Below are 27,803 nucleotides of genomic sequence, written 5' to 3'. Positions count from 1 at the left end.
GCTCCGGTCGGGACTCTCGTACCGCCAGCACCCATGATTCGGCTTCGCCCGCGAGCAGGCTGGTGATGAAGGCTACCTTAGCCTCATCGCTAACGTAGGCGTCAGGATGTTGTTCAAACACGAGCGCACACTGCATTAGGAATTGAGCGCAGCGCTCGGTTTCGCCTGCGTAGCGTGAGGGTTGGGGTAGCGGGGGCGTGCGCCTGCCCACGGGCGGGGGGGAAGGAACAGAGAGGGTGGCGATGCACTTTTCCATCTCCTTGAGGCGTTGAGCCAGCGAGGTAGTGGCGTGGCGCATTTCCTCAATCGCCTGGGCCAGCTGGCTCGAACGCTCCGCCTCTTGTACGAGGGCGGTAAAATACCTGTCAACGCCGGCGGGGTCCATGGGTGGTCGGAGTATTGTGTGACGATCGCTCGAGTGCTAGGAGGCAGACCTCGAGCGACGGACTTTTGGTGTTAGGGAAGGACCCGAAATACACGGCGTGACAGGCTTGGATGGATAAAGAGTCTTTACTGGAAACAGCATCAAATAATAACAAACAGGGATGAGTGAAGGAAGATAACTGAATGATAGCAGACCTGGCAACACGGACGTGGAAATGGCAATGACCAAAAATACTCCGACGGAGACGGTAGTGAGCACGAGACAGATATAGTCAGAAGGCACCATCAGTGAAATGACAATCAGCTGTGGGAACCCAGGTGTACGATGATTGGAGGGGCCGTCTCCCAGGATTGGCGGAGGAGGTGACAGGAGGGGCGGGGCGCGCCCCGGATGGCAACGAGATGTGACATCTTCACCTTTTTCACTTGGTTTGGCTATTCCTAGTTCAAAATATTTTATACTTTCAATCAAGGCCTTTACACGTAGCAAATCAGACATTCCTCCATCTTCTAGCTCTAATTCAGCTCTTTCAATGTAGTTTGACACAGTATTAATTAGTTGTCCTCGAGTCTTGCTTGTAAATTGCTCTCTTCTCAGTCCAGATATTTGGATTACAGCACGTAACTCTGACAACTGTTGAAAATTCAATCCAAATAACTTGCCTTTGACGTCCAACTGTAAGTCCTCTAGCTCCATTTTCGAGAGGGTACACAGTTCAACTGGCCGGATTCCCTTCATAGACTTCCAGTACCCTCTAGTGGTGGATGTACGCTCAGAGATGCAACCAGAGCACATGTAGAAAAAAAACAGTAAACGGCGATGCCACTCCGACTGAGTTGATTGGGGATATTCGGCGCGAGCTTCTACCCACGGCGAATAGACAACACTCGAACGCAAATATCCCAGCAGTGCCTCCAAAATGTTGCGCTCTCCACTATGGTAAGGGAGATACGGTGTTGTGGGATCCAGAAAAAAAAACCACAAGACAAGCGGTGGGCTACGTCCTGACTCAACAGTGGTGCACTTCGAATGCCCAGATGTAATGCAAACGTACGCACACAACAACTTCCTGTCTAACCATGTCAATCGGTCCGACACGAAACACTACCCGGAGCAGGCATTCCTTATTTAAATAAACATTTTCGATATATCTCATTTGCAAACCAATGTAACTACAGTAAAGTCTCGTTATATCGATATTCAAGGGAGTCCGAAAAAATATCGATATAACCGGGACTATCAATATATCCGATCCTGCGCCGAACTGCATTAAACAAAAGCCGCCAAAAGAGGGCAGCCAAGCGCCATATAAGAAACGGAACTGGCCATTAGCTCCCTTTTTTTTGGGTCAGAGATGTTCCCCCAATGTTGCCTCAAAATGGCACATATAATTCTTTAATGATTGTAAACATGTATGCTTTAATCTTCAGAACTACAGTGTATTTGAAACATATTCATAACTGGATGTGTAACAGGAAAGCATATTATCCGAATCTGAAGCCATTGTTTGGATTCACAAGCAATGCAAGACGTCTTGGCGTGAAGTCATTTTTATTTGCATTTGAATAAAAAGTGACATCGGCTGTCCTTTAATACACAATATGGAATGTTAATAATTTTCAAAATCATCGCGCTTCAGCAGACAAAACAAGAAACATTGTTGCAAAAAACGATTGCATTCATATACAGTACAGTGGGCATGTACATAACACAACAGGGAAACTGCAACGCTTACATCTTACTGTATTATGTATACAATTTAAAAAAGTCATCAATCTTCTTCTGCTTCCCATTTTTACCTTTTAACACAAACACTTCAATCTCGTCTGCTACACACGAGCTAGCGTCTGAAAATGAAAATGGCTCTGCTACACGGGTGCTGGGCACGTAACCAAGTCACCTGACCAAGTCGACCAATGGCGCGACTGATGCCGTGACACGTGACAAAGTCACACGGCAAAGTCGACCAATAGCGCGACCGATGGCGGCTCATGTGACCAAGTCGACCAATGGCGGCTCACGTAACAAGACACGTGACCAAGTTGAGCAATGGCGCGACGGATATATCGATATAAACAACAAAAATGGCCGGCGGGGGATGAAAAGGAGCACCGTAATAACTGGATTATCGTAATAACTGGGTATCGTACTAAACGGTACTAATTATACATAAAAAAGACTAGAAATGTGCAAGGGAAATGAAAATAGTATCGTAATAAGCAGTACTATCGATATAACCGATATCGATATAACGAGACTTTACTGTATATGAATGTAACCAAAATACTAAATAAGGTACTTTTCAACCTGTCACACCCCCAGTTCGTGACGTCTCGTCAGGATACTCCTTCACAAACTGCCTTGCTCCAGAATCAAAACAATGGCTTCAGAGAGTTCAGATTCTGAAAAAAACTTTCTTGTTACTCATCCAGTTATATGATGCAAATAGTTCTGAAGAGGAAAGCATAAGTGTTTGCGATCGATAAAAGGCCTTCCATATCATTTCCAGCCGTGTAAACAAAGCGACGAAACTGGTGAACGACACGACATATGAAGCATATATGAAGCTCCTTGAATAAGCAATATAGCAGTGACGTGCGGTGAGGTTCATGGCTGGTAAGGCACTGACGTCATCAGTCAGATTTACAAACATGAACTCTACAGAGTAGCTTATTCACCATTTGATTGACAAGTTAACATGTTTTGTTTAAAATGTCATGCCAGCATTCTTTATATAAACTGTAGCATAGAAAAAAAACAATAAAAAAAAATGTGATTATCGTGTTACCTTTACTAATAAATGAAGTCAATGCGCCGCTCCTTCTGAAGAAAGGCATCGATAACCTCTTTGTAGAAGCCTTCCTTATCTTTCTTCAGTTTTAAAAGTCTCTCTATTTCTTTAAATTTAGATATGTAATCCTCCATTCTGAAAATAAGGCCAAGCAACACGAAAAAAATGACTGGATGGTTGCACTTATCTTGCTCACTGTTTACAGTAGCTTGCTCTCATTAATTCTATTATTCTGCAGCCAAGGAGGCACAAGAAGAATCTGTAATCACCAGCGCCCCGTCATGAGGCAGTAGAACTGTGTGCCTCACCTATGCAGTTTTGATCAAAATAAAATAAAATAAAATAAACACTGTAGTACAGTGTTTATAATGTACAGTGACTCTACATTATATATCAGCTAAAGTGTAGAAATTCAGTTCATATAGTTCACTAAAAGTTTTGGAACACTATAGTAGCGATATGCAGATGGTCAGCAATGCGGTCTCACTGCAGAGCAAGCCGGCATAGTCATTGCTCAATCCATAGTGAGGCTCAGCCGGCTGCTGCCTCACCGCTGGTCTCTACTTAGTATTTGAACGGTATTTGTGAAAATTCAGCGATTTTGAAAAAAAAAACAAAAAATGGTGAAGTTAAATGGAAAAGAACTTTAAAGTACAAATGACTAAATAAATATAACTGTTTAATTTATTTTTTCATTTGATATTTCCAAGATGACAGGTGAGGCACTGCCTCACCTGCCTCCCGTGACTGCACGTCACTGCAATACAGCATCATCTTCGGTGATATGTGGCATATAAGGACATGAATAAGCTACAAGATGTCAACATCAATGTCGATTGTTGAATGGTTGTGCATGCAAAAATTTGTTTAAACTTTCAAGATGAAGAGTTATGAACTTATGTATGAATGACGGAGGTTATCCATCGCTAACTCCGGTTAGCTCCTTGTTCCAGCAACTGGATGTTTGTCCGTTTGCTCCACTATTATGACGATTGCTCTCTTTCACCACTGGAAGAAACTTTCTACCCGTTGTCATGCTGAGAGGATGACAGCGGTTATTCAAGCGGGGATTCGCACACTCCGGGGATGTCCTCGGCTGGCGCTACATTGCTCTGGTGCGGTAGAAATTGCTGGTTTGTCTCCTGGGAATTTGTGCAAACTTACACCTTCTTTATGCGTATTACCGCAATTGGCTGCTACACGATTCACCCTCGCAACCGACGCCTTAAGACAAGTTGTGTCCATAATTTGTAAAATCACTTCAAATGACTTCAAATCAGATCAAATGGCAACATTTGAAGTCAATAATTTTCTTTGAAGGACAATCGACACCTCCAGACAAGTTGCGTCCATAATTTGTAAAATCACTTCAAATGACTTCTACTCAGCGTATTTTACAAAGATTCCACAGCATATAGCTATATTCTACGTTTTAAGACTCGCGCTGAATATTCAGGAAGTCTTATTTTCGAGTTGATGACGATGCCTGACGTGATGTCACGTCTGGAACGCCCCTCACGAGAAAGCGACACACAATGCATTTTGGGTACTTTGTTTGGTCTGAAAACTTCGGGCTGATGGCGAAATTAGAAGGAAAACACATAAATAACGCGATGGTGAATCGTTGTGTGTTGCACCAAGACTACTATTTGATACCAGTTGACACAAATTCCCAGCAGACAAATCAGCCCATTTCCAATGGAGCTTGGGCGTCATCTAGTGCATTTTCTGGGACGCTACATTGGAGTACTGACGGCTTGAATTGATACGGGAGGTATAAGACATCGTCACCAACTCAAAAACAAGACTTTCTGAATATTCAGCGCGAGTCTTAAAACGTAAAATATAGCCTCATGCCGTGGAATCTATGTAAAATACGCTCAGTATAAGTCATTTGAAGTGATTTTACAAATTATGGACACAACTTGTCCGAAGGCGTCGGTTATCCTTTAAGGCTCCTTTGATGAATGCAAATATTTGTATATACAAAAAATATTCTTATAGTCCAAATCAATAAGACTGAAAGGTATTGCAGAAATACAAACCCCATAACAAATAACTATTTCTCAACAACATCGGTTCATTTTAATGGAAAACAATGTCAATTACTCAAATAATTTGGAAAACAATAATAATTAAAGCATGGAGTTCTATGTGTGTTTGCTCTTTCTCTTCAGGGTATGGTCGGGAACCAGGTCTGACTCTTTCACATCTTTGTTTCCACAACCCACCACAGGGCAGCTGAAGGGCACAAACAAAGGTCGTTAAGCAGTACATCAGTGAATACAGGGTCTCTCAAACTGCGAAGAAATGACTATGAACTGTAAGCCACGTGGAGTGACCATGGCACGACACCACAAAATATTTTCTTTCAAAATGACCAATGAATTTTCAAAAGAAAGACCCTTTTACCGGCACTTCTTGTTTTGATTCTGTCTTGTTGCAATGAGGATTCTGATGGGTTTTTCGTCATAGTGATGGTTACACTTCTTATTCCTTACTGGATTGACCATGTCTTCCTGGATTAGATGCAAACACAGCACAACACAGAATGACGCCAGTATTGTTTGATAATAATAATAATAATAATAATAATAATAATAATAATAATAATAATAATAATAATAATAAATGCCATTTATAAGCGCCTTTCAAAACTCTCAAGGACACTTGAGACCTGCACAATCACAATGACACTTCATTCACTGTCGCTTCATTACGAACTGTTCCAAGTACAGTGATATCTCAAAAAATGTGTCTTCCAAACATTAATTTCCCATAGGAAACCATTAAAATGAGAATAATCCGTTTCCAGGTCCCCATAAAACATAATTTTCTACTAAATAAGCCTTAAAATACACAAAATATACCTATTTTACATATAATAAATGTGCTATTGTATTGTAATTAAAGAAATAAACTGCACTGTATAATAAAGTCATTTTATTTACCTTTGTGATGGTCGTTGATGTAGTTGCCCGAGTGATATCCGAGTGAAGTTGCCGTGCTTTCTCGGCGATAATACCCTCACACACTGTCCCCTTTTAGCTGCTTTTCGTTAATCCAAATCAACAGAAGTTTTTCAACCTCTTCTATGGCCTGAGACCATTGCTTAGACAACACAGAAACACCCTTAGCCACACGTAGCAATGGTCGAATTAGCATACTGGTACTGGGACGCTAAGTCACACAAACGCACAAATCGTTTGTGTTTTTCGATGATCTCCTTCCGCTCGACCGTAATTTTCTCTTGTGTCCTCTTCGGCTGAACACTAGCCTGTGGTGGGGTCTTTTTCGGTCCCAAAAAAGCAAAAGTATCCACTCCATAACAAATCATGTCTGCACTGAGCGCACTCAAAGAAAGTAGATGTGGAAAAGTAGTCCGGCAGCCACGGTGGCGCTGTTCGGCCGTGTGGTTTGGTGTTTTTCCGCCGAAAACTAATCCGCCAGCTATTGTGGCGCTCTGTGTGTTTCCTGAAAACTAGTTTGTATGCCAAGATTATATTCTCGCAAATTTAATGTTCGTAAGGAGAAAACTTCATTAGCTGAGGCGTTCGTAAGGCGAGGTATCACTGTATTTGGCTTTCTTTTATTGAGCAAGATGAGGGGGCAATATGAAATGATCGACCCCCAAAACATGATGTAACAAGCATTTAACTAAGCATCAACATCGTGCTTGATTCTGTTTTAATATCAGCAAAGAAGTTTTACATGGATGTGCGTCAAGTTATGTTTATAATTGTTAATTATGGTACCGTTCAACTTTTCATGAGGTACTTATATTATTCGTAGAAAACTATATTTGATAGTACAGTGATACCTTGGCTTACGAACTTAATTGGTTGCCAGAAAGTGCGTGTAAGGTGAAATGTATGTATTGCAAACATTAATTTCCAAAAGGAAACCATTACAATGAAAGTAATGCGTTCCCAGGTTCCAATAAAACATAATTTTCAACTAAATAAGCAATACAAGTACAGACAATATACCTTATTTTATGGATAATAAATGTGCGATGCTATTGTAATTAAAGAAATAAACTGTACAGTCTAATAAAGTCATGTTATTTACCTTTGTGATGGTCGTTGATGGCTTGATCTTTTAGCATGAAGTGTCTCAAGGAGCTTTGGGGTGTACATCTTAGAAGGTGTGATGTTGCAACAGCAACAGATGCAGGCAGACATACTAGAAACTTTATTAATCGTTGGTTCCCTTGCTTGTATGTTCTCTCCAAATTGTAAAGATGGCTTGTGCGGGTTATTTGTGGAGCCTGATTGATGGATTGATTGATTTAACCTTGCAGTCTACACCCTGCCTTTGAACTATCAATATAGTCTGTTTTCTAACCATTTCTCACCATTTCACTGTTGTTTTTTTTCACTTTTGTTTTCTGTTTCAAGCGCTGTCGTCTCCCTTTCATGTGTGTTTGTTTCTGTAATCCCTCCCCCCGCTCACTGCTGCGTGTGTCCTGCTGCGCATGTACCCTCCCCCCTGTACCACGGATTTTGACCAATCACGTGCGGCTTTAACCGAAGACTGGGAAAAGAGGACAAAAAAGTCAGCTGCCATTTTTAGCTCCTTGTTTGGAGCTCCAAGAACCGGCTTGCAAACAACACATCACTCATCGTGGCGCTCCGTGTGTTTCCCAAAAAAATGTTCGTATGCCAAGATTATATTCTCGCAAATTTACCGTTCGTAGGGCGAAGTTTGTTAGTTTACGCATTCGAAAGCCGCGGTATCACTATATATGAGTGTTGTCTAGTCAGTTTGAGAAAGAAGGGTACCTGCGTGAGAGGGCAGGTGAAGTTCACTTGAGTCTGCGTCACAGCAATGTCTTCGTCAAGCTCTTGGATGTTCCTTGATTCTTGGTTGGCTGGAAACAGGAAAACCGCACGCAATTTCTTTAACTATTTACTTTTGTCGTGCAATTACGGGAAAAAGGCAACCTTGGTAGCAAATGAAAAGCATATGTCCAGAACGCTTTGGAAGGACAAGTCAAAATGGTAATCTCAACCGTGTCGATTATTTTTTTTTAATTTAGAAAAGTGTATTGTCTCGTTACAATAAATTGAAATGTGTGGAGATATGGTCTGTGTTGTTGTGGAGAATAGAAATGCACAATACAATTCCGAGTAAAAATGACTTAAAGTGTCCATAATCTGCAAAAAAATTGAGCTGCGAATTGGGCATTTTCAGAAAGTCCCGCCCCCAATTTGTGACGTCACGCCAAGACGTCTTGCATTGCTGGAGAATCAAAACAATGGCTTCAAATTCGGAGAATATGCTTTCTTGTTACACATCCAGTTATGAATATGATTTCAAATAGTTCTGAAGAGGAAAGCATCCATGTTTGCAATCGATTAAAGAATTTATTCAGTGCCATTTTGAGGCATCATTGGGGGGAAATGGATCACCAAAAAAGAGACAGAAAATGGCGACCTCTTGTAGACATGACAGTGTATTGCGTTTCCACAAGCTGATAAATAAATTCCTTATATTGAGCTTGGAATGTAGCCACAAGGGGGCACAAGCCAGTGTCTTATTGTGCCGGTCCCAAGCCCGGATAAATACAGAGAGTTGTGTCAGGAAGGGCATCCGACGTAATTTTTTTTTGCCAAAACAAATATGCGAATCAAACCTATGAATCCCATACCGGATCGGTTGAGGCCCGGGTTAACAACGGCCGCCATTGGTATTGTTGACCTTCAGGGTGCCAGTGGAAAATGGACTACTGTTGGTCGAAGAAGGAAAGGAGGGAGGTGTGCCCGCAGGAAAAGAGAGAAATGGAACGCCAAGAATATAGGACTAAGAGTAGGAACTTTGAATGTAGGAACAATGACAGGTAAATGTCGAGAGCTGGTTGACATGATGCAGAGAAGGAAGGTAGACATACTGTGTGTCCAGGAGACCAGGTGGAAAGGGAGCAAGGCTAGAAGCTTAGGGTCAGGGTTTAAGTTGTTCTATCATGGTGAAGACAGAAAGAGAAATGGAGTTGGGGTTATCTTAAAAGAGGAGTTTGTTAGGAATGTCTTAGAAGTAAAAAGAGTATCAGATAGAATGATGAGTCTGAAGCTAGAAATTGAAGGCGTGATGTTCAATGTTGTTTGTGGGTATGCTCCACAAGTAGGATGTGAGCTGGCGGAGAAGGAGAAATTTTGGTTGGACTTTGATGAAGTCATACAGAACATCCAGAGAAGTGAGAGGGTTGTAATTGGTGGAGACTTCAATGGACATGTTGGCGCAGGAATCAAAGATGATGAGGAGGTGATGGGCAGGTTTGGACTCCAGATGAGGAACGCTGAAGGACAGATGGTGGTTGACTTTGCTAAGAGAATGCAAATGGCTATTGTGAATACTTTCTTTCAGAAGAGACAGGAACATAGGGTGACCTACAAGAGTGGAGGCAGAAGTACACAGGTAGACTACATTTTGTGTCAACGGCGCTATCTAAAGGAAATCAGTGACTGCAAAGTAGTGGTTGGTGAGAGTGTAGCCAGACAGCATAGGTTGGTGGTGTGTAGGATGACGCTGGCAGTGAGGAAGATGAAGAAACCAAAGGCTGAAGTGAGGACAAAATGGTGGAAGTTGAAAAAGGAAGAGTGTTGCATGACATTTAGGAAGAGGTCCTTCCAGATGACTGGCACACTACAGCGAACATAATCAGAGACACAGGTCAGAAAGTACTTGGTGTATCGAATGGAAGAAAGGTAGATAATCAGAATCAGAATCAGAATCATCTTTATTGCCAAGTATGTAGAACACACAAGGAATTTGTTTCCGGTAGAACACGCTGCACTAGTATCGTTGTAAAAAAAAAAAAAACTGCTAAGTGGCACTATACAGTTCCATTTTGGCTACTGTTGAAAGAGTTCAAAGAGTTAATGGCTTGGGGGAAGAAGCTGTTTAAATGTCTGCTGGATTTGGTGCGCATGGATCGGTAGCGCCTGCCTGAGGGGAGTAGCTGGAAAAGGTGGTGGGCAGGGTGCGGAGGGTCCAGTAGGATTTTCCGCGCCCTAGTTTGGATTCTTGCAGTATGCAAGTCCTCGAGAGGAGACTTGGTGGTGGAATGGGGAGGTGCAGGAGTGTATACAGAGAAAGAGGTTAGCAAAGAAGACGTGGGACACTGAGAGGACGGACGAGAGTAGACAGCAGTACCAGGAGATGCACTGCACGGTTAAAGTAAAGGTGGCAAAGGCCAAACAAGAGGCCTATGATGACTTGTATGCTCGGCTAGACAGCAAGGAAGGTGAGACTGATCTTTACAGGCTGGCGAGACAGAGAGACAAAGATGGTAAGGACCTGCAGCAGGTTCAGGTGATTAAGGATAGAAATGGCAATGATGGCAAGTTGGAAAGAGTACTTTGAAGAATTGATTAATGAGGAAAATGAGAAGGAACAAAGTGTAGAAGACGTGACTGTTGTGGACCAAGACGTAGCAAACATTAGCAAGGATGAAGTGAGGAGGGCGCTGAAGAGGATGAAGGGGGGAAAGGCACTCGGGCCTGATGATTTACCAATCGAGGTATGGAAGTGTCTTGGAGAGGTGGCGGTGGTGTTCCTGACTGGGTTATTCAACAAGATCTTAGATGGTGAACAGATGCCTGAAGAATGGAGACGAAGTGCCCATTTTTAAGAACAAAGGAGATGTGCAGAGTTGTACTAACTACAGAGGAATAAAGTTGATGAGCCATACAATGAAACTCTGGGAAAGCGTAGTTGAAGCTAGACAAAGAGAAGAAGTGAACATTTGTGAGCAGCAGTATGGCTTCATGCCAAAAAGAGTACGACAGATGCAGTGTTTGCTTTAAGAATGCTGATAGAGAAGTACAGAGAAGGTCAGAAGGAATTGCATTGTGTCTTTGTAGATCTGGAGAAAGCGTATGACAGGGTGCCCAGAGAAGAGCTGTGGCATTGCATGAGGAAGTCTGGAGTGACGGAAAAGTATGTCAGAGCGGTGCAAGACATGTATCATGACTGTAAGACAGTCGTGAGGTGCGCTGTCGGTATAACTGAGGAATTCAAGGTGGAGGTGGGACTCTACCAGGGGTCAGCTCTGAGACCCTTCTTGTTTGCTATGGTGATGGACAGGCTGACAGACGATGTTAGACAAGAATCTCCTTGGACCATGATGTTTGCAGATGACATTGTGATCTGTAGCGAGAACAGGGAACAGGTGGCGGAAAAACTAGAGATGTGGAGATATGCCCTGGAAAGGAGAGGAATGAAGATCAGTCGCAGCAAGACGGAATATATGTGTGTGAATAAGAGGGATCCAAGTGCAAGAGTGATGCTACAGGGAGAAGAGAAAAAGAAGGTGGAGGATTTTAAGTACTTGGGGTCAACTGTCCAGACAATGGAGAGTGTGGAAAAGAGGTGAAGAAGCGTGTCCAGGCAGGCTGGAGCAGCTGGAGAAAAATGTCAGGTGTGATGTGCGATAGAAGAGTTTCTGCTAGGATGAAAGGAAAAGTATACAAAACAGTGGTCAGACCAGCCATGATGTTTGGACTGGAGACAGTGCCACTGAAGAAAAGACAGGAAGCAGAGCGGGAGGAAGCAGAGCTGAAGATGTTGAGGTTTTCTTTGGGAGTGACCAGGTTGGATAGGATCAGGAATGAGTACATTAGAGGGACAACTCATATTAGAGGCGTTGGAGAGAAAGTCAGAGAGGCCAGACTGAGATGGTTTGGACATGTCCTGAGGAGAGAGAGTGACTATATCGGGAAAAGGATGCTGAGCCTTGAATTGCCAGGCAGGAGACCGAGAGGAAGACCGAAGAGGAGGTTTATGGATGTGGTCAGAGAGGACATGAAGGTAGCAGGTGTGAGGTAAGAGGATGCACAAAACCGGGATAGATGGAGGACATTGATTCGCTGTGGCGACCCCTGAGGGGAAAAGCCGAAAGGAAAAGAAGAAGAAGCTATTGAGCTTGGTCGCCCTCTTCTGGCAACACAAGGTTTTCAGACCAAACAAGTACAGCAAAATACATTGACGTAATGGAAGGACTGCTACAATGTGTCTTTTTTTTTGGGTCAGGGGCGTTCCTTCAGTGACGTCACGTACGGACTCGTCACCAACTCAAAAACAAGACTTCCTGAATATTTAGCGCAAGTTTTACAACGTAAAATATAGCTATATGCAGTGGAATCTTTGTAAAATACGCTCAGTAGAAGTCATTTGAAGCCATTTTACAAATTATGGACACAACTTGTCCGGAGACGTCAGTTGTCCTTTAAATAAATATGCTTTACTAGAGGGGTAATAAAAACAACGGCATGTAACATTAAAAGGTAAAGAGTTGGAGGCAAATATTTGTACACAAATAAAAGAAGGGTGTTATTTTGTGTTTAATTAGCCTCAAGCACTAAGCAACCACCTTTTTAATTTACCGTGCATTTTTGTACCTTCTTTGCGAGAGCAGTTGATGCGTTCCTTAAATGCAGCTATTTTCTGGTGAGTCTGCAGATCGGCCTCAGAGAGTTGAGCAATTTTTCCTGCAAAGTTCTCCTTCACTCTGGAGGAGATCGTAAACAATGCATCCAGTTGCTGTGCAGTCACCTACAGAAATAATGTGTAACTTCATCCAAAACCACAATCAGTATGACAGTTTTACTCAAGCAAAGGTTCATTATTCAAACTTTCTCGACCATCTGTTTCATTTAACTGACTAGAATGTGCGTTGAAACCCCTGCTGTAGCTTGTTGCACAGAATCAACAAGGCACTCAATTTCTTGGTCCAGCTTGGCACATTCCAACATCAAGGCTTCCATCTCACTGATGTCAGAGTTCTCTTCTCCATCTGCACACACAACACCAATATACTCTTGAGATCGTTTTAATCATAATTATACAACTTGTTCTACTACAAAATTGAGTTATGGTTGCCCTTAAAGGATAACCGATGTCTCTGGACAAGTTGTGTTCATAATTTGTAAAATCGCTTCGAATGACTTCTACTGAGCGTATTTTACAGATTCCACCGCGTCTAGCTATATTTTACGTTTTAAGACTCGCGCTGAATATTCCGGAAGTCTTGTTTTTGAGTTGGTGACGAGTCCTCACGTCACGTCACTGAAGGAACGCCCCTGAGCGAGAAAGGACATACCTTGCATCACCTCAATGCATTTTGCAACTTCATGTTGATCCGTGTTGATGGGGAAATTAGAAGGAAAACACATAAATAATGCAATGGTGAATCGTATGTTGCACCGAGACAACTATAAGATATTCGCTGACAAAAATTCCAAGGTGAAAAATCAACCAATTTTTTTTATTTGTTTTACTTCAAGATGGCGCTGCGAGAGTGGACGGTATTTTGTTTTTCTACTTCTTTCTTTCCTTTCCTCTTCCTTTTATAAATGTGATGCTATGAAATGTGAATTTCTCCACTTTGAGATGAATAAAGGTAACTCCAATCCAATGATAGCCTTTCCAGTTACAATGTATCTGGTAACAATTTTAAGAATTGTCACAACTGAAAGGTGTCAATGCCGTTTGAAGAGCGACATTCTGGTAAACAGTGTCCTTGAGAGTTTTGAAAGGCGCTTATAAATGAAATGTATTATTATTATTATAAGTATAATATACGGAGCCAAAATACAGATTGTGTGCGAGGCAGATGCTTTTTTTTTTGTTCCTTTGTACAAACACTACCAACTAGAAAGTACAAACACTACCAACCGCCTGGGTTTAGCTACAGGTGATTCATGTGATGTGTGTGCCTACCCCAATTATCTTAATCTATCTTCCACTTATTTAACATTCATATGATATATAAAGAGCACTGGAACAACAGTTCTGGGTTTGAATCTCCCTTCTGGTCTTTTTGGATGATGTGCTTAGGTAGATTTTCTCTGTGTAGCCTGACTTCCTCCCACATTCCAAAACACATCAACATTCACTCAATTTAGATTGACTATGAGTTTGAATGTATTTGTCTAGATCTGCCCTATTATTGGCCAGAAATATGTCCAGAGGATACCTCCACCTCATGCGCAAAGTCAGTTAGATGATTCTGATGTTGATTAATAACATAGGAAATGAACAAATGATGGCTACCTTGAAAATTGAAGTCAAGGAACAATTGTGGTAAGCTTTTGTCGGACACATAGAATGAAGGGTCTCCAGCGTTGACAACACACCAGCTTCACAGTGCAGAGGTTGAGCGTTTGAGTCCCACCCGGGCCTCCATGTGTGGTGTCTGTTTGTTCTCCACGGGACCGCATGGGTTTTCTCCGGGTCCCTCCCACATTCCCAAAACATGCATGGCAGGCTGATTGAACACTCTAAATTGTCCCTAGATGTGGGTGTGAATGGTTGTTTGTCTCTGTGTGCCCTGCGATCGGCTGGCAACCAATTCAGGGGGTCCTCTGCCTGGTCCCGAAAACGGCTGGGATAGGCTCCAGCACCCCCTGCGACCTTAATAAGGACAAAGCCGTATGGAAAATGGACGGATAGGATAAAGCGGTCTGGAAAATAAATGGATGGAAATCAATGCTAGTACAACTGCAGTGGTCACCAAAGTAGCACCAAGTAGCCCACTGACCCATTGTTAAAAAGTAATCTAATACATTCACCAGGAAAGGATAGGTACAGTAATTTCAGAGTTCTGCAGTAGAGATAATTATGTCAAAATGTAAACCAGTGTGTGATATTGCTGTTGATCTGATCTACTTCTTACTGTATTAAATCATTAACATGATTGGTGTTCATAGATGAATATTACCAATTATTAATAACATGGTTGGGGATAATGTGACCCAATTTCTTAGTTCGTAAAGTGTAGAAAACTGGTTACCCTTGTGATTAATCAGTACGCAAGTAGCACCGTTCACCTTGAAAAAGGTGGGTTGCTCCCTAGTCGAGTAGAAATTCTATAAAGCTTTTGGTGACTGTCGGATAAGCCAAGGTAATACAAAAAAAAAACACCTCAATCCTATGAAATACGTACTGTCGTCCAACAGATCTCGTTTTCCTATGCATTGCTATTCGAAACAAGTGAATTAAACGATTAATGACATTTTAAATGCTACTTTAAATGAGTGTTAAACGTGGAAGCGATGGGACAGATGAAGTTACTGCATGTTTTGTTACCCTTGTCTTCTATCAGGTCCAAGGCCACGGATGTGACGATATCCATTCCCGTGGCGAGATCGGCCTGACACGCCATCAGGCTGGATACAGTGCTGTGAACGGCGCTCAGACTTTGATACATGAAGCGACGCTTCGAGATATACTTAAAACTGGACGTTAACTGTAGATGAGCGCTGTTCGTTGACACTACACGAACACAACAAAGCTGCAATGTGATTAGTTTAACTTAAGAAAGCGTGAACGAAGAGCATTTGTTTTCAAGTCTGAATAAAGTAAAATCCAATCAAATGTTTCTGTCTCACAATCCCACAAAACCTCAGGACAGGAGAGTCTACTTCCGGGGTCGCTCTTGGTGTTTTCAAAGTAAATTTCATATTGCATCAAGCATATCCCCAACGGTGGAAATTCGCTCCCCGGGTGACATGCTTTCGTCAAAATATTCGAGGAATCGAGAATTTATTGGCAAGGCTTTCAAAGACAGATTGGGAGAGGGGTGCGTGGAAATTAAAAAAAATAATAAGTCGGAAACTTTAAATACACAAACACTCACACTAATAATACAAACTTGGTAACAATAGGAAATGCTAGTGTGGCGTCATTTATTTTGGTCACGTGGTACGCGGAGACTTCCGGTAGGCAGTAAGAGATGTAAACACAAGAGCCGATAGCATACGAGAGAAGGTTTTCTGAGTGTTCACGTCTATTTTTCGCTGTTCATGAATGAAACTCGCATTATTATAGCAAACATGGTAATATCATGTGTTGTAGTTGGTTGTGCGAATCGATTTGAAAAAGGATCGGGCTTGAAATTTCACCGCATACCGCTTGCAGAAGAAAGAAGACAACTGTGGCTAGTGGCTATCAACAGGAATAATTGGACGCCAGAACACAGTGGAGCTCGTGTTTGTGGCGAACATTTCACCTCAGGTGTGGTATTTTTTCACTTTGAAAATTCATTGCTTTATGTATGTGAGTAATCTTTATGATTTTAGCGTGGTATATTATGACAAGTCGAATGAACATAGTCCGAATTTGTACACACTTTCAAATGTCTTTTCAGTGGTGAAGTCCATTAATAAATATTGACCATGGAAACATAAAATTATTCTGAGGCAACGTTTCCAAAAGAAATATGAATGAATAACCAAATTATACGTTATAAGGTGATTTATGGGAATTGTTCAGTTTTCGATCAGGGTTTTTTTCTGGCTGTTATTTGCAAATGATTTAACAGGGTATTTTACTCAAACATATCATTTTTTCATATTCGTGTTTTTTTGTAATCATGTGCATGTCAGGGACAAAAGGTTTTGTATATGTGTATGCTATTGTGTAACAAACAATGACAATGTGATTACAACAATCATGCCCAGGTAACATGTGACAGAGGACTCACTCGGTGTGTCAATGTGTGATTACATGCAAATAATTGTCAAACTTAATCACTATGTTCCTTACGTCCTTATGTAACAATTAAGCACTAATCACTGTGGACAAATAATTTTGTTGTGTGAAAACATTTATAAAGAAAAACCCATTATGTTTGATGTTTTAAAACATGTCGACAATGTGATGCACAAATTTCAAATTTATGAAATACCATTTCTATTTTTAAAAAAATATTACAATATTTGTGCTCATCTTTCGTGCTATTATTCATATACTATATAAGAATAAATTATAACAATGGAAATAATCATAGCTCAAGAATGAGATTCTACCTATATGTAAAGGTGGGATCTGTAAATATATATATATATATATATATATATATATATATATATATATATATATATATATATATATATATATATATATATATATATATATATATATATATATGTTGGTTACTTGAAATAATGTGATTGTTAGGGTAATTCGCCATACAAACATCTCTAAACATCGCTCTGTAATCTTTGTTTACATTTTGAACTTCCTCGTATGTCATATCCTGCCTTCCTTTACACGATGTCGCATTTTTATTACGTCACATCCTGTCGCGTCACTGCTATGTGCCGCATAAATACTCCTGCAGCCCATCGTCTCTCTCTCTCTCTCTCTCCATGCGCTCCCTCCTCCGCGACACCGCAATGTCTCCAGCTCTCCCAAATTAAATCAACTTTCTGTTCAAGTCCTGGCTCCCTGATGATTTAACCATCGATCTCCATCTACACCCGTCGAAGCAATGAACCAAGGGCGAACGATAAAAAATAACCCAACAGTGATGTTAAATTGTTATTTTTTATTTAATAATGATCTATATTTTCTGTTGCTATCCTTAAATGTTTACTGATGTATATATATCAGGTGTATGTAATGTTTTGTAAACTTACCGTATTGCCCATATAGAGAAATCTTCTCAGAACTATAATTCCATTGTTTGCATATTATCTACATGTAACCCATTGAAATGAAATAAACATAATTACCTGTTTTACATATTTTTTTTCATTTTAATACTGGCAATTTGCCAAAACACAACAAAAGAGAATTTCTGGTTTATCATATAAATATAAGTGATTGAAAGTCATTTTTTTCATATATATCATTCTGCATGAGTATTTCAAAACATACATCACAAATATTGTAAGCAACCAGTTGAAATGTTGACTAATGTTAGAATGTGTTAATCATAATAACTGTTTATTCCCCAGGTTCTGCATCCAGTGACCCAAGTAATCTTGATTATGTACCTCATATTAATATGGGATACAGGGATACACCATTCCTCACCCAGGAGAAGAGATTCCAGAGACTGAAAGCCAGAGAAACCAACAAGGAGACCCTTGCTAAGGCATAGCGAGAAACAAATGATGCCGCATCCATTCTCCTGGAATTTTCTAACTCGACAGTATCCAGTACACACCCTGAGGATGCTGATGACGAAGAAGAACAGCCTCCAAACCAGGTGAATTATGCATAAAGTACACCATCACAACCAAAGTTTAAAATAAGTAAAGAGGGCAGAAATATCTAGTCAAATTCATTTATGATTTTAGAACATGAGAAAAGTTTTACACCCACTCTTGAGTTCATAATACACAATAAATAAATTCACATTTGTGTATATAAATGGGGGGGGGGGGGTGCATGTCATAATGTTATTGCTATAAAGTGAAGTAAAATAAATGCCATACTAATCATTGCTATGTTCAGTGAATGGGAGATACATTACTGTCACTTTGTGTTCCAGGACTGCATGACGTCTTTGTTGTTTATTGTTTATTTACATGAAACAGATGAGAATCTATATTTCAAATTTTCCATGGGTATTGTATTTATATTTATTTGAAATGTCAACCATACTGATCATCATACCTCTTTTCTGTAAGCTGCATTCCACTTGCAGGCCTCACTTGTGCAAGCTTTTAATGTTAGACCTGCTCGGACAGCTGCATCTACCTTGAACAGGAGAGCTGCAACATGGCTGCATACTTCTCCAAGACTGAAATGCCAATATGAAATATACTGCAAAATTTATTACTAACAAGCTTCAACCAATTTTCACTACACAATGTGCACACAACCTCATGATTCATATATCAATGAACATCATATATGATACACAATACATTAAATCTCTCATCTCATTTTCCGTACCGTTTATTCCTCATTAGGGTCGCGGGGGTTGCTGGAGCCTATCTCAGCTGTCTTCGGGCACGAGGCGGGGGACACCCTGAATTGGTTGCCAGCCAATCGCAGGGCACACAAAGACATACAACAGTCACTCTCACACTCCACCTAGGGACAATTTGGAGTGGTCAATCTGCCTGCAGTGCATGTTTTTGGAGTGTGGGAGGAAACCGGAGTACCCGGAGAAAACCCACGCGGGTCCGGGGAGAACATGCAAACTCCACACAGGGAGGCCGGACCGGGACGCGAACCGGCGACCTCTGCACTGTGAAGCCGGTGTGCTTGTTGCGTCACACGCGTGTATGATTTTGAAGTGCGCTGTTCAACACTTTCATGTCTTTCAATTCCTTGGTCTCCTTGATGTGCGTATCACCCTGACGCATAGCACACGCTTGCAAATTGTATAAAAGGAGCTGTCGCGGGACAGAGAGATGGGGCGAACCACGGGGCAGAATCATCTCGGACTCACGCCCGGCCTTACGCCCGGCCTTACGCCGGGCGTCGGACGGACATCGCGGCTCGACTTGCTCGACTCCACGCCACGATCAAGCGCTGAGCGTCACCTGCCTGGGAGATCTGACAACGAACCTACTTACAAATAAAGAGAACCATCAAACTCTTTATTGGCGAGCCAGCCAGGAGGATTTTTTCCCTCCTCCTCAGCCCAATCAACTCTCCAAATGGAAAGAACCAGATTTCCCAGCCGCCTGTGAACCCGGCATCTTCACAGCAAGACCCCTCGAGCCGAGCTCCCGATGGGCCGCCACCACCCGTGGGCGCCCCGACCCCACCGTGAAACCTGCCGCACCCTGATGGCCAACATCGTCCAATTCGCCTGGCGACTCTGCAACTAGCTGCATCGTATATGTCCACGATCGCACATCGTCGGACATTGCTTATGTCCACGATCGGACATCGTATATGTCCACGATCGGACATCGTCGGACATCGCTTATGTCCACGATCGGACTTCGGGAAGACGCTTCATGGCCGACACGGCCGCCGACGTCAGCGTGCTTCCTCAGCGTCCTGCAGAGCGCCATAGCAGCGCGATCATCGCCACCGTCGCCGATGACCGGCCTGTCCGGGCCCGGCAGCATGGCCAACCCCACGCACCTTCGTCCTCACAATCCCTCATCGATTGTCCGACAACTCACGGTGAGAAGACCTTCCGGCATCGACTCGACGGCCGCGAGGAAAGTTTCCATCGATCGACTCAAACTGGCAGTCGTGAGCACTCTTTGCCGTGCTCCCGTACAACGACTTCAGGCACCACGAAACCTCCTCGGCAACCTCCCCACCGACGCCTGCCACGCCCGGTGACCGTCATCTTGCCTGGCCTCACCATGTCGCAGAATGACTTTTGTTTTTATTTCTTTTTCCTTCATCGCTTTCACCGACTTCGGATCCAGGAGGGGAGCCCTGTTGCGTCACACGCGTGTATGATTTTGAAGTGCGCTGTTCAACACTTTCATGTCTTTCAATTCCTTGGTCTCCTTGATGTGCGTATCACCCTGAAGCATAGCACACGCTTGCAAATTGTATAAAAGGAGCTGTCGCGGGACAGAGAGATGGGGCGAACCACGGGGCAGAATCATCTCGGACTCACGCCCGGCCTTACGCCGGACGTCGGACGGACATCGCGGCTCGACTTGCTCGACTCCACGCCACGATCAAGCGCTGAGCGTCACCTGCCTGGGAGATCTGACAACGAACCTACTTACAAATAAAGAGAACCATCAAACTCTTTATGCTAACCACTCGACTACCGGGCCGCCCCAATACACTAAATATTATGACAAAATATCATAATTGTTCGGTTTAAATTCTTGTTTCTTTCCTGGTTCGGTATTCAAAGAAGTTCAGTGATAAAAATATCAGTAACGACGATAGATGGTGAACAAAAATACTACTTTATTCTAGTGAGACAGAAAAAGCACACTCTCGTCTAGGTGGCGAAGGAGCGAAGACATGAGCACACGGACAAAGATAGGAAATAAAGAGAGCGAGCTCCCGCTCTGACAAGTTTTTGAATGTCCACAGCAGCGATCTGTTGTCCAATCAGCTACGGACAACTCAGTGTTGGGAAGGTCTTAGATTGAAGTTGGAGCCGTTGCTTCTTTGCAACGACTATTGAACTAATAAGATTGATAATGCTATTAGACTGAAATTAAACGTGCAATAATCATAATGTGTACTAAGCTAAACATGAAATAACCTAATATGTTTACTAATGTGCATAAAACACTCTATCAATAATATTAATTTTATTCTCTATAAAATATTATCTCAGAAAATATGTAAGATATATTAATTAGCTATTGCATAGTAGAAGTCTATGATGAACATTACAAATGACTTCCTTGCATGAATAAACTTGTCATAAACAGGATTTCATTGGGGAAAAACATATTTAAATGTTGTTATCAGTGACAACCAAATCAGTAGTGGTGAATGTAAATAAATGTGTACTGGAAGATTAACACAAAGTATTTGTTTTGTATGACATGACATTCTCTTTAATTGCATTACATGAAATACAGTAAAGTCTTGTTATATCGATATCGGTTATATCGATAGTCCCGCTTATTACGATACTATTTCTATGCACGCAAGGAGAAAATTACATGCGCGCAGGGTCGGATATATCGATAGTCCCGGTTATATCGATATTTTTCGGACTCCCGAGAATATCGATATAACGAGACTTTACTGTAATAAAAACATAAATGCTAAGAAAACGTGCAAATGTGTCTTATTCTTACCCTGCCATGCATGTGCAGTGGGCACAGTAGACAGTTCCTGTTGCTTTCTTGACACACACCCATGGTTGGTGAGGCTTGTCACGAAGACGTTGGGAGGGTATCACCTTTGTCTTCAAAAAACACAACGGTGAATCTTGCACATCATGATGGAAAATGGGGAAGACATGTCCACTTTTCACGTATTTGTAAGCCTTCAAAGATTTGTAGGCTCTTAGACTGTCACATCGGTGAACTGCCCTGGCGTGTCCATGAGATAAAAGTAAATCTCTGTAAATGTTATATTAAGTCGGCCATAACGTGGGATCGTCAACCCATGATGATGCCTTTACACCATATGGATCAGGAAAAATACATGTGTCTGAATGATACCGAAGCTTCTGCACTTACCTAGCTCGAGTTTCAAGAGGTAAACTTTGCACATAATCCGATAATAGAGGATATTTCACGTCAGGATGGTTCGCTTTGTTATTGTCGGCCATTGTTTCTCGAGTGGTTACTGCCTACCACGGGGAAATGTCACGTGACGTGTGACGTCACGGTTGTAAACAACTAGCATTTCCTATATGTAACTAAAGCAGTTATCTAAAATAAACCAATGAAAATAGGGGATTCAAAAGTAAAACTGTATTTTAATAAAAAAAAATAAACAAGCACCAGAGAAGTCACAGTGGAGCAAAATTAAATTTTATATATATATATATAAAAAAAAAATCCTCATCTCACCCCCAGGTAGTGTCCGTCCCTCATTTTAGCTTGGGTCCTTGACCAGAGGCTGTCACGTTTTGCAAGGTGGTGATGGCGGGTGCGGATCCCAAAAAGCAGGCAGGAGGGAGCAGGAGGTAGTTAGACAAATTGTATTAAAATAAAGGTCAGCAGGAACAAAATGTAAAACATCAAAATCATCTGAACAGAAAAAAAGTATCAAAAGAAAACCAAGATTAAAAGTCCACCAAGATTAAACAAACACATGCACTGCACACAATGCATACAATTGCATACGTGTTCAACAGCATACAATGACATTTAACAATTACCCAACACCGGATGGTCGTGCCGGGGTTCCTTTTGAGTGTCACTGATTGGAAACGACCAGCACCTGTGTTGCCCCCCGTTGGCAACCAGATCATGACAGAGGCCAGGAAGCTTGAGGATTCTGCACAGTATCCTTGCTTTTCCTATCACTGCGCTTTCTGCACTGAGTTATCCAATGTTTCTCCTGGGATCTGTTGCAATCACTCATCCAGTTTGGGGGTCACTGCCCCGAGTGCTCGGACCCCAACAGGCCAGACTGCTACCTTTACCTTCCAGGCTCTCTCCAGCTCCTCTTTGAGCCCTTGGTATTTCTCTACATTCTCGTGTCGCTTCTTTCTCATGTTCCCATCCATAAATCACAGTGAAGGATTTTTTAAGAATTTATTTGTGTGATATAGCTTTAAATAAGTATTTGAACACCTGAGAAAATGAATTTCTATATTTGGTTCAGTAGTGTTTGTTTGCAAAGGTCAAACGTTTGTTGTAGTTTTACACCAGGTTTGCACACACTGCAGGATGGATCTTGGCCCACTCCTCCACACATATCTTCTCCAGATCAGTCAGGTTTCTGGGTTGTCGCTGAGAAACACAGAGTTTGAGCTCCCTCCAAAGATTTTCGATTGGGTCAGGTCTGGAAACAGGCTGGGCCATGCTTTAACCTTGATATACTTCTTACGGAGCCACTCCTTGGTTTTCCTGGCTGTGTGCTTTGGGTCATTGTCGTGTTGGAAGACCCACCCACGACCCATCTTCAATGCTCTGACTGAGGGAAGGAGATTGTTCCCTAAAATCTCACAATACACAGCCCCAGTCATCCTCTCTTTAATCCAGTGCACTCATCCTGTCCCATGTGGAGAACCCCCCCCCCCCAAAGCATGATGGTGCCACCCCCATGCTTCACAGCGGGTATGGTGTTCTTCGGATTGTACTCTTCATTCTTCTTCCTCCAAAACGCTTATTGGAATGATAACCAAAAAGTTATATTTTGGTCTCATCGGACCAAAATATCTTGCATGGGGCTCCACTCCGATTGATATTGACAGTCATGTTTAGCTTCTTCCATTTTCTAATGATTGCTCCAACAGTGAACCTTTTTTCACCAAGCTGCTTGGCAATTGCTCCATAGCCCTTTCCAGCCTCGGTCTTCGCCATGCTACAAATTAAAGTCTAAATGATTGTATGGGGTGGACAGGTGTCTTTATGCAGCTAACAACCTCATACTGGTGCATCTAATTCAGGATGATACATACATCTTATGAGATGACTAACAGGTCTTTCAGGGTCAGAATTCGACATCTCAAATACTTATTTGCAGCTGTATCACACAAATAAATTGATTTTAAAAAATCACACATTGTGATTTCTGGATTTTTCTTTTTAGTTTATCTCTCTCTCCGTGGACATGCACCAGCGATGAAAATTTCACATCCATGATTTCTAAGTGGGAGGAAATAGCAAAATAGGGTGTGCAAATACTTATTAAAGTATTCAAGTGTTCAAGAACTTATTTTCTTCACTGTATACTGTTAGGTTAAAATATTACTGTCATGATCTGGTTGGCGACCAACGGGGGGGCGCTGTCGGCCCCGCCTGCACCTGCACAGGTGCTGGTCGTCCCGATCAGATTGGCGACCAGCGGGTAGCGACGTCAGCCCTGCCTGCAGCCTCGCAGGTGCTGGTCGTTTAATCACTGACACTTAAAAGGACACCCGGCACGACCATCCGGTGTTGGTTCATTGTTTGCTGCTTGTTTGCTGTGCATGTGTTTGTTTAACCTTGGCGGACTTTTACACTTGGTTTTCTTTTGATACTTTGTATTTTTTCCGTTCAGATGATTTTGATGTTTTACATTTTGTTCCTGCTGACCTTTATTTTAATACAATTTGTCAAACAACCTCCTGCTCCCTCCTGCCTGCTTTTTGGGATCCGCACCCGCCATCACCACCTCGCTTTTTTGACCACGACATTCATCCAGGAGGAGACTGTGCTGAGCGGTTGCGCCTTTTCGGCAGCATGAATATGCCAGTACTGTTTTTGAATGGGAGGAATGTCGGAGCCATTCGACTGCCATCGCTGGACACCAAAGGGGCCATTGTGCTTTTTTGCGCCTGTAATGGGCAGCATCTTCACAGCCCCGCTTTGTTTAGCTGAAAGATCAGTGCTGTTGGACAGTCTGCGGCTGGATGGATGCATGGCTTGAGGAACCCGCGATAAGAAGAAAGGAGCGTCAGCGCAGAGCGCCAATGTGTATGTGGAACTGTTGCGGCTTGGAATTGAAGCAGATTTATGTGGAACAGGAGATGTGAGACAATCTCTTTTTGTCAATGGATGCTACAGCTGCGTGTTTGCTTTCAACATTTAGCTTGTAGTCGACGTGCACATCCCACCATGATGTCCCGGATCCACTGGTGGAAAGACGCTTTGATCCTCTCCTCTTTCATCTAGAACTGCTTCATGTCATCACAAAGCGGGTACAGCAAGTCCTGCAGAATGAATGTCTCTCTGTGTCTTTGTTTTGTCATTGTCTCTATGCTGTATTATTATTTGTTTAGTTTTTTTTTGTTCTTTTGACTTCAAGACGGCGCCGCGAGAGTGGCTGCCTTTCCAGCAGGTCATGTATTTTGTTTTTCTACTTTCATTACTTTCATCACTTTGCTGCTGTGAAATGTAAATTTCTCCACTATGAGACTAATAAAGGCATATCCAATATCCAAACCGTGACAATTACAAATATTAGCATTTTACCGTTATTTTTAAAATTGTAAATATTATGAACGGAATTCAATCTTTACCTTATTGCGCAACGTTGTAACCTAACAATTTGCATGCTCGTTGTGAGCGAGATCACCAAAGAAGCCGGCAAGTTACTCACATATAGTTTATTCCAATAACAATTTGATCTAATACAGAATTCTGGGTCTCAGCTCCTTGACACAGAAAATATTTGTGTGTCCCAAATCAGTAAGAGAGACGAAAGACAAATACTTCGACTGAGCAGCCCAGATTTAAAGGTGTACCACATGAATATTCAAATTTGGCTAAAACAAAGAAATCAGCAGGTGATTGGATCCATCTCCTTCGATGTTGTCATCCTTTTGGGGGGATGTCATGTAGATGTCTTGAGTTGCTCCTGCCCAGTCAGCGTTTTGGTTTATGTTGTAACCTTTCACCTCCTTTGTGCAGCGTTGGCTAAGTCGTAACTTTTCTACTTCCTTGGGTGATGAGGACCAGCTGACCCCTTGACCCCCTAGTGCCTGCAAAAACAGAACTCCGACACACGTTCCACATCTGCCCCCTCATCCATCCACTGGAAACAAAGCACCATTGCTTATTAACTCACACTGATTAACTCACTATTTTAATGTTCATCCTACAATGTTTAAAATGGCTAACTAAATGTAAATGTAAATTTCTCCACTACGAGACTAATAAAGGAAAAGCCAATCCAAATCCAATATACACACACACACACACACACACACATATATATATATAATGTTTTTTGCAACAATGTTTCTTGTTTTGTCTGCTGAAGCGTGATTATTTTGATTTATTTATTTGAATTATTAACATTCCATACTACACATCCAGTTATGAATATGATTCAAATACACTGTAGTTCTGAAGATGAAGATGTTTGCAATCATTAAAGATTTATATGTGCCATTTTGAGGCAACATTGGGGGAACATCTCTCACCCCAAAAAAAAAGAGGCACAAAATGGCGAGCTCATATGGCCAGCTCAGTTTCTTATATGGTGCTTGGATGCCCTCTTTTGGCGGCTTTTGTTAATGCAGTTCGGCGCAGGACGGATATATCAACAGTACGGTCATATCGACAGTAAAGTCTCGTTATATCGATATTCTCGGGAGTTAGAAAAAAATGTCGATATAACCGTACTGTCGATATATCCGTCCTGCGCCGAACTGCATTAAAGGGGGGGGGGGGGCGTAAACGGGGGAGCATATGGCAAGTCATTTTATCATTGGGTTTATGGATTGCGCATCTAACATGCTTTTTGTACAGTAGTGAAGTGAAAAATAAATGTGTGCATAAAATAAAAACGTCTTTGCACTTTTTTAATGACTATTTCCTTTCAAAAATGCCACCAATGCAAAATCCTCACGTTCTATTCACACGAAACCACGAAAAAAACAGTGATTGTTGCAAGCGATAAAGATATCTGAATGCTACACAATTAAATACATGGATGAAAAACCAAAACTGCAACGTTTACATTACTTACGTTGATGAAGTATGTTTGGTCTGAGAAGCGTGTTGCGTCTAAAAGCCGCCAAAAGTGGGCATCAAAGCGCCACATAAGAAACGGAGGTGGCCATCGGAGCTCGCCATTTTGTGCCTTTTTTTTGGGGGGGGGGGAGATGTTCCCCCAATGTTGCCTCAAAATGGCACATATAATTCTTTAATCGGTTGCAAACATGTATGCCATTATTGTTGCCATTGTTGAAGACGGTAGAAAATGTCGTCTGCTACACAGGAGCTGGCGTCTGCTACACGGGAGCTGGTCACGTAACAAACTCATGTGACCAAGTCAACCAATGGCGCAACGATACAGATTTTGATAATGGTGGTTCTGTGTAGAAACCCCTAAGCAAATATCGATTCACCTTAAATATCTTTTGTATCGATATAAAAACACCGATTTGTCCGAACTGTGAGCCGTGTGTGTTTAATATATATATATATATATATATATATATACACACACACACACACACACACACACACACACACACACACACACACACACACACACACACACACACACACACACACACACACACACACGCACACACAGCCTTACAATGCAGGATATTATTGTTTGTCAGTATCAGCTGAAAATGTTCATCTTGTGCTTCAGAAATTATTCCGAGTGGAATTACAAAATACAAGTATTCGGAACTCTAAAGCAATTTTATCTCTGGAGAAAATACAATGTTACACATTCTGTAAAACAATGAGTTCCACAATGAAATGCTTCCAAAAGGCAATAAATGTGTTTTCAGGCTAGGTGTTTCCGACAAGTCTTCACAGTATGGTTCTGAATTCATCCAAAATGAAACTGGGGACATGGGCGTCTGCCACC

The 27,803-nt window shown here is 42.0% G+C and overlaps 2 protein-coding genes and 1 long non-coding RNA gene across 4 annotated transcripts in view; 1 reads left to right on the top strand and 2 right to left on the bottom strand.

The window, feature by feature from the left end:
* Positions 1–5,181: 5,181 nt before the first annotated feature.
* Positions 5,182–15,595, bottom strand: nsmce2 (NSE2 SUMO ligase component of SMC5/6 complex). The gene is made up of 6 exons (XM_088998276.1): positions 15,267–15,595; positions 12,842–12,972; positions 12,578–12,731; positions 7,961–8,049; positions 5,589–5,695; positions 5,182–5,417 (listed from the first exon to the last, which is right to left on the bottom strand). The coding sequence occupies exons 1-6, from the start codon at positions 15,385–15,387 to the stop codon at positions 5,327–5,329; spliced, it is 693 nt and encodes a 230-aa protein (XP_088854402.1). The 5' UTR covers positions 15,388–15,595; the 3' UTR covers positions 5,182–5,326.
* A 326-nt stretch (positions 15,596–15,921) lies between these two features.
* Positions 15,922–19,176, top strand: LOC148896281 (uncharacterized). Its single transcript, XR_016115254.1, has 3 exons — positions 15,922–16,193; positions 17,921–18,174; positions 18,599–19,176. It is a non-coding gene; the product is annotated as an uncharacterized LOC148896281 (long non-coding RNA).
* Positions 19,177–26,761: 7,585 nt separating this feature from the next.
* The window catches only part of washc5 (WASH complex subunit 5), a 37,913-nt gene continuing 36,871 nt past the window's right edge, over positions 26,762–27,803 (bottom strand). For both annotated transcript variants that reach the window (XM_088998007.1, XM_088998006.1), the window contains exon 29: positions 26,762–27,802. In XM_088998007.1, the coding sequence (XP_088854133.1) occupies positions 27,746–27,802 (57 nt within the window). In that variant the 3' untranslated portion in view covers positions 26,762–27,745. The remainder of the gene's footprint in view (position 27,803) is intronic.

This window comes from Hippocampus bargibanti, linkage group LG06 (assembly GCF_051943395.1).
Source record: "Hippocampus bargibanti isolate YZ-2025 linkage group LG06, ASM5194339v1, whole genome shotgun sequence".
Classification (NCBI taxonomy): Eukaryota; Metazoa; Chordata; class Actinopteri; order Syngnathiformes; family Syngnathidae; genus Hippocampus; species Hippocampus bargibanti.
Note: the sequence above shows the minus strand (reverse complement) of the source record. Positions and strands in the feature narration are given on the sequence as shown.